At 33.7% G+C, this 8,049-nt stretch overlaps 2 protein-coding genes across 2 annotated transcripts; both read right to left on the bottom strand.

Annotated features, from left to right (window-relative positions):
• Positions 1 to 285: 285 nt before the first annotated feature.
• LOC149926134 (uncharacterized) lies at positions 286 to 3,463 on the bottom strand. Its single transcript, XM_090161870.1, has 5 exons — positions 3,280 to 3,463; positions 2,134 to 3,176; positions 1,089 to 1,263; positions 484 to 652; positions 286 to 415 (listed from the first exon to the last, which is right to left on the bottom strand). Exons 1-5 carry the CDS (start codon positions 3,461 to 3,463, stop codon positions 286 to 288), a joined length of 1,701 nt encoding a protein of 566 aa, XP_090017996.1.
• Positions 3,464 to 3,741: 278 nt separating this feature from the next.
• Positions 3,742 to 6,444, bottom strand: LOC149926135 (uncharacterized). Its single transcript, XM_090161871.1, has one exon. The coding sequence runs from the start codon at positions 6,442 to 6,444 to the stop codon at positions 3,742 to 3,744; it is 2,703 nt and encodes a 900-aa protein (XP_090017997.1).
• Positions 6,445 to 8,049: the final 1,605 nt, after the last annotated feature.

An 8,049-nucleotide genomic window follows, 5' to 3' on the forward strand; every position in this document is an offset into this window, starting at 1 on the left:
CAACAAATTTTTTCACCTCAAAATTAACAGTCAAAACTGAAAATTTCTTGCGCTACACTTAAATAAAATCATTTATTTAAGCGTAATTGCAAGAAATACTGCAATTACTTATAGAATTACTCCTCAAAGTATTTGCTTTGGTTACATTAACTTATAAGATATTGCAAATTGAAATGGTTTTAACTAACTGCATAAATAGAGTATTCTTAAAGTGGTTAAAAAACATTTAATTCGATTTTTGGGAAGTTACAGGTCATATACATAAGAAAAATCATTAGGTAAATCCTACACTTTATCAGGATCTACATTAATTCGACCAAAAGCCGAAAAAGCATTTCGCAGAGTAAATATTTTTCTATTTATTCCACTTTTCTTTCCTTTACTCCCATTAACTGGGTCAATTGACATTAGGCTCCTAAAAAAAAATAAATTAAATTATACTTAAATGTTAAAATGCATAAGGTCAAGTGCTTTTCAACAAACCTCTGAATATATTCTAATGATATTGCCAGTTCGGGAGGGTACTTAATGTTGAATACATAATACGAACTAAACATCGTCACAATTGCCGACAAAAAACTTGTAATACCATTTATAACAATGGTGCTATCGATTCCTACAGCAAACTCATTTGCTGTTAAAAGCGAGGAACCTATAATCACAAAAACTTATTAGCTTAAATAAATTAAACAGAATAAAATGAATTTGAATTTAGTACACAAATAATTATTTTAACAGAATTGTTTTCGAATCAAGGAAAGGTCTGCGCATGGGTGACAACCCAGAGGGTGAAAAATCACAGACCCAGGATATGCTACTCAAACCTGCGACTTTTGAATCGTTGTCCCAACATCTCTTCCATTGGACTACTGAGTGATGACACGTATTGACAGGCCTCAGTCGTGCAATTTTAGAAGGACTCAGTTGGGTTTGATTTGTCACTAGAGATATATGCCCTAGAGACTAATAGAAACCTACTGAGTCCTATTAAAATTGTATATCCAAGGTCTGTTAATACATTCCATCAGTAGTAAAATGGAAGAGACATTGGGACGGTCAACCAAAGGTCACAGGTTCAAGTTGCAGACCTCGGGTATGTGATTTTTCACCCTCTGGCCTGCAGCGCATGTGCAGAGCTTTCCTTGATTCGAAAATAGTTCTGTTATAATAATCTAAGTTGAAAAGAACCATACCAAAGACAACAATACAAGGATAGATTGGAAATGTCGGTTTAGCTTCAATTTCGGCGAATGTTTCAGTTTCCTAAATGAAAAGTACATAAATATAGTTAACACTTACAAATAATATGACTACGACCATTTCAGATAAAATATAAGAATATTTTTGTATAAAGTACGAGCAACACTAAGATAAAAAATTAAATTATAATAGAATGAAGTGTTTATATAATTCAAGATTTATAATAAATCTAAAAATCCCATACACTATTTGGTCCCTTAAAGATGGTTCCTATTTTTATATAAGAAAAATAATTTCAACCAAACTTAATAGCCAATTAATAATAAGTAATTAAACTATATATGGCTAATGAATAAAACCAGATAAAATGCGAGACAAACCCATTATGGATGAAAAAATTTAAAAAATACCCAGCATGAGGCAGTTTTAAGTGAAAGTTAGGTAGTTCACGGGGTGTTTCGGACAAGTGCAACCCCACCCCAACAAATAAAAAAAATTAAGCTGAATCTAGACAACTTCCTAATTGGCACATCTGTGAATTTCCATTTTCAGCGAGGGGCACATAATTATTAGTACCCTCTCGCATGAATAAATCATTGACTAAAATTAAATCTGTACATACAGTTTTTAAAACTTAAACGGGGTGTAAGAAAATGAACTGAAAGTTCAGTTTGCTATAGTTGCCCATAAAGATATTAAGTCATGCATGTTACGTTTCCAGTAGCCGACCCAGATATTTTACTAACGGGGAGCCTAAAGTATTGTAGAAGGGGGAGCCACAAAAGTTTAGTAAAAAAATAAGACTAAAATCAGACCTTCAGTGGAGGGGGGGGGGGGTAAGGATCTATAACCCCTTGGATGCGCCACTGCTCTTTTCTGACTATCTGACGTCCATGGGTAGTTAGAAAGGTATCACTTTTAAAAAGTACTTACAGGGCTCATGATGAACAGCTTGTCAGATTGTTCTTTAAAATATTCCGCTATGAAACAAAACAAGGCTCTAATTTCAGAGTCGCATTCTGAAGTATTGGCCAATTCACTTAATATGTTCTTTAAGCCAGTAGATTTCTTCTTTTGGTGCTTGAAGAAGGTTATGTGCATCTCTAGTTCTTTTTCTAAGGAACTGACCAACTTATCTTTCATATGGAAACCAAGAAGTCTTTCAGCATGATCCAAAAGTCCTAGCTCAGTGAACAGGTATGGATGTTCCACTTTTAAATATTTAGTCCCTTTATTATCATTTATTTCAAGACGTTGCAATGCGTATATCTTTTTAAATAATTTGCGGACTTCATCATCATATTTTCTTTCTTTAAACATTCTCTTCAAAACTTTGTTTTCTTCCATCATACTCTCTTTTTGCGGAATTGAAAGGAGGAGGGAAAATTCAACACAGCCATAGCTATCAGCACAAAGAAACCGTTTTGGAGCAACATCCTCTTCCAAACTTTCAAGTTCTAAACTTGAACGTCGTCGAACTTTAACATGTGAATTTCTTAATGAATTTTCAGTACGATTTATAAGTTGATTTAAGAAACTTGCATACCCACAACCTAGCACATTATCAGCAGCACGATCCTGAAGGGATTGAGGGTATGTTGAAACAATTTTCTGGGCCACTAATTTTAAATCAGCCCTCACTGGTCTTGAAAGAACCTTAGTTACTGAATTGATAACATGCTTAACTAGAGCATTTCTTTCTGGCTTTTCTAAAAAAACCTTAAGATGAAGTGCATTTTGCACTTCAATGGGCAATTCTTTCGTATCCAAGTTCCACGATGCAATATTGCACGTTGAAGGTGAGGTAGTGCTAGTCACAAAACTACGAGTAACCCTTTGATTTTGACCTGAGGTAGAAGGCCTGGAATAGCTTGAGTCAATTTCAGATGAGATTTTATGGAAGCTTGAATGATCGCTACTCTGTACTGAATAGTGGCATACATCAATGTCCCCAAAATTAGGAACAATGACATCACCTGTAATTAAAAAATACAACAAGTTTAATTATTTCAAATCTGACAGTAAAATTTAGCAAAATCCATTCAAGGGTCATTAGCATCTTTTTAAAAAACCACTTACTTTTTTTAAACGCCAGAAGTTTTCGAGCGTGTATTGGTTTTAGAATTTCTCTGAGATCTGATTCTTCTACTTGAGTCTTTAAATCATCAAGTGAATCTACACCTAAATCCACCAGGCCATCCATTAGCTTTTCTGTTTCTTCTTCACTGTAGTTTGGGAAGACATTTTTGATGTGTTTTTCCATTGCTTGATCTTGGTGTAAGATATTTTGCTACCTAAAAAATATTAAATCACCAAAATTTGCCTATTAAAAAAAAGCTTGGATTAAACAAAATTTATATTTATCTTAATAATAACAAAAATTTAGCAAATTTGAAACTTTAATCAAATTAGGGTTTGATAAGTTATACATATAGATACGCACAAAATTTAAAATGTAATTAATTGATATACAGAAAAGTTTAAACTTTTAATTAGGGTTGTTAATGTGAAATGCTTACAGTAACTAACAAAGATGTACGGTTAAGCCTCAAAACTATTTTTATGAAAAACAATTGAATGTTTAAGGTTAAGTACATTTATGTTTCCAGCTTTGTAGGCAAAGAGAGGATAGTAATCTGGAAGATCTTTAAATTCTTTGCAACAAAATAATACACGGTCAGTGCCCATAAGTTCGTAAGCATGAATATGTGCCACATGTGATACTTTCAATAACTTCATAATAAAATAAATCTTTGAGCTAGTTATCATAACAAAAGAGATTTGGCCAACATTAAACATTCCACAATTACTGTCCTCACTGAGAAAGAGAAATTGATTTTTCACGTACGTTGTACCTCTGATAGAAATTTTGGTGGTGCAAGTTGGAGTTTTACCATCACATATAACAATATCACTCAGTGCACTTTGAATTTCAGAGCTTAAAGAATTTGGATTATAATCAAAACAACGATTGCTTGCCAAATTAATTTCTTCTCTAAATACTGATCCAGTACTATAATAAGCTTGCAAACTTTGGTGTAGTGTTGCCAGACTTTTGGTAATATTTCGAAAATTTCCAGTTTTGCGTGCTACCTTTTTAAAATATAAATGGAAACTTTCAAATCTTAAAGTCCATAGCCATATCAATGGCCCATGTTCCAAAATTTGTAGTGGGTAGTGCATTAAATAATGGTGTTTTGGTCTTAATGGCACTTCCTTAAAGAGTTCAACTCTTAGAAACAAATACTCCCGAATTTTGAAATTTAATATTCCAATTTGATCTTTCGAAATGGATGGAGCAAAAACTAACTCACAAATTTCCTTAAGTAAAAGAATTAAATTCCACACTTCATCATCTCTATCTATGATATAATCCTGAACCATGATAGTCAAAAATCTCATAAAACACCAATTCTGGGACGCATTTCCAGAGAGATTTAGAGAATTTTCTTTTAATGGTGCAGGTGCACTTGTTGAATCAGAAACGTAGAATTTAAAGTTTTTAAAGAGGGCGTTAATTTGTAAAAATGAAAACCACCCCTTAGCAGCTAAGTTTTTCATGTACAGCACTAAGTCATAACTTACTACACCCTCCAGCATATCATGGCCAATGCAACTGGGAAGGCCAGAATCACAAACATGAAAATAAGACAATTCATTGAAAACAGAATTTAGTTTTACTCCAGTTAAATGGGTAATTTTTTTATTTTCTGCAACTACTAAAGGTAAACTACTAAGAGCTGTTTCATAAGACACTTTAGTACGAAGCTGACCAATTTCCAACAAGTTATTCCCTGTTGAACATATTTCACAAAATCTACATAAATAACCACTCCTAAAACTTTCAACAAGTCCACCAACACCATGGGACCCAAGATTATCTCCTACTATACAATGTAAAAACCCTTTTACTATTTCGGGAAATCCTGGAATAGACATAGACACCCCTAATTCCAGTTTTTTAAGATCATCTATCAGGTTTCTTAATACCGAACTCCACCCAAATAACTTTAAGTGTGATTCCTTAACAAGACATACTAATTGCATATGGTCCACTGTTGACCGGCGGTAATTTTTTAAATTACCAATGGTATAGTAAACCCCAATTAGTTTGTGAATAGATTTCCTTGATCCTAATGGATTGGCAATTTCAAATCCATCTTGAAACAATATTATCTGTATGACCTCTTTTGAGTTATTTTCAAGAATCAGTTTGTTCCTTTTGAAGGAAGCACCATCACCAATATCACTTAAGATATCACTTTCGGTGACTCTGTCATTGTTAAGGTTTTTGTAAACTGAAGGATTTGATAGTAGAGACTTTAAAGATTCAATTATTGGAACATATTCCATATTGCAAGGTTTTTTCCATTTATCGATGCCAAGATTAATTGTTACTGGACTTACATAGCTAAATGTTTCTTTAAAATAGGTTTTTCTTAAGTATTCAGTTTTTAAAGTTGAACTTAAAACAGAACCAGCGATGAAATTTTGGGAAAGAAGAGTTTTAAAATTCTCAATTTGGTCATCAGTGGCATTAATACCAACCTCTCTGAAAATATCATTAACAGAATTCAAAATAGCTTTCTTCTCAATATCACAAATTATATTCAGTTCATTAACTATTTCTTGAACTGTAATAGATGGAATTAAATTTTTTGCCTCTAGTTTAAGGAGAAATTGTCCTAATATTTCAGATAGCCCGTCTTTATTTGGAACACTTTCATCAAAAACACAATCGGATGAGCAAACTATATCTATATTACTACAACTAGGTTCTACTTCCCTTATAGAACTATTTAATGCTTCAGGACCAAGCTCAGCAACTTCACTGAATTGATGACTCCTTGAAACATGAGCTGTAAATGTGCTCTTTAGTTTAAAAAGACGAGTACTTTTATCATCACAGAAAGGACAACTAAATACTTCTTTATTTCTTAAATGCCATCTCATATGATCCCTAAGCTCTTTCGGCGAAGAAAAAAGTTTCTTACAAAGGGAAATGGAACATTTAAATAAGTGACTATTAGTAACGGTAGTTAACGACACAGCTTTTGCAGAGTGGTCTCTGCTTATATGACTAGTTACACTAGACACGACACTGAAGCTTCTCTTACAGTTCTTCACAGTACACATAAAACTGACATTAGGAGTATTCCTGTGGCACATGTAGTGGGATAACAGACTGTTCTGAGATGAGAAAGCTTTTAAACACACTGAGCACGTATGAATTTGGGAATTCATTTCACAAGTATAAATATGATCACAATTTAATGTAAAGTTAAGTCATTTTGTTCTGAAGATGATGAAAATTCACTCCATTTAAGTTTCACAAAAAATTAGAAGTTCGATTTTAGATAAGCAAATGAAAATACTTTAAAATTATAGTAAATAATATTTATAATAGTCACGACAACTTTGGCAGATCCAAACTCGAAAAGATCCTGGTGGATTAATCCTAATATCCACTTAAGATATCCACCTAAGAAAATCCAAAATATTTGAAACCCTCAATAGATGAAAAAACTGTGAATTCAACTTAATTTTCAACATCTATGCAATATTTTTAAAGCACCACCTACAAATTCTAAAAAGGAGCGTACTCGCTAGCACCTCTTGAAAGAAGAGCTCAAACAAGTCAGTCTCGCAGAGGAAAAGCCAAAAAATGTCTTGGCATGCGGACATTGGCAAAGCACCACCGACAAATTGTAAAAAGGAGCGTACTCGCTACCACCTCTTAAAGAAGAGCTCAAAAAACTAGTCACTTCTTTCAGAGAAAAACCCAAAAAACTATCTTGGCATGCAACATAGGCAAAGCAATACCTACAAATTCTAAAAAGGAGCGTACTCGCTAGCACCTCTCTTGGAAGAAGAGCTTAAAAAAGTCATTCTTTCAGAGAAAAACCCAAAAACAAATAATGTCTTGGAATGTGACATTGGCAAAGCAGCACCCACAAATTCTAAGGAGCGTACTCGCTAGCACATCTCTTGGAAGAACTCAAAAAAGGCTTTTCTCTCAGAGTATAAGGCAAAAAAATATGCCTGGCATGCGACATTGGCAAAGAACCACCTACAAATTCTAAAAAGGAGCGTACTCGCTACCACCTCTTAAAGAAGAGCTCAAAAAAATAGTCATTCTTTCAGAGAAAAACCCAAAAAACTATCTTGGCATGCAACATTGGCAAAGCACCACCTACAAATTCTAAAAAGGAGCGTACTCGCTACCACCTCTTAAAGAATAGCTCAATAAAATAGTCATTCTTTCAGAGAAAAACCCAAAAAACTATCTTGACATGCAACATTGGCAAAGCACCACCTACAAATTCTAAAAAGGAGCGTACTCGCTAGCACCTCTCTTGGAAAAAGAGCTTAAAAAAGTCATTATTTCAGAGAAAAACCCAAAAACAAATAATGTCTTGGAATGTGACATTGGCAAAGCAGCACCCACAAATTCTAAGGAGCGTACTCTTGGAAGAACTCAAAAAAGGCTTTTCTCTCAGAGTATAAAGCAAAAAAATGTACCTGGCATGCGACATTGGCAAAGAACCACCTACAAATCATCAAAAGGAGTGTACTCGCTAGCATCTGGCTACATATTATACTTCTGGAAGGCTATATTTATTTAGGTATAGACACTCGACAGACCTTATTAACTATAGTTGATAACCATTAAGAGTCCAAAATTATAATAGGCTTACAAATTTTAGTGTGTCTTAATGTTAATTCGTATGCTATTTCATTAGGCTTCTTAAAAGTAGTATGTAAATTATTCACGCGTTTATTTCTGTAATAGGCACAAAACCATAAATTTTACTCACCGAGTCCTATTTCTGGACATCAAACCAGCGT

This window comes from Leiobunum rupestre, chromosome 10 (genome assembly GCF_980474605.1).
Source record: "Leiobunum rupestre chromosome 10, qqLeiRupe1.1.hap1, whole genome shotgun sequence".
NCBI lineage: Eukaryota > Metazoa > Arthropoda > Arachnida > Opiliones > Sclerosomatidae > Leiobunum > Leiobunum rupestre.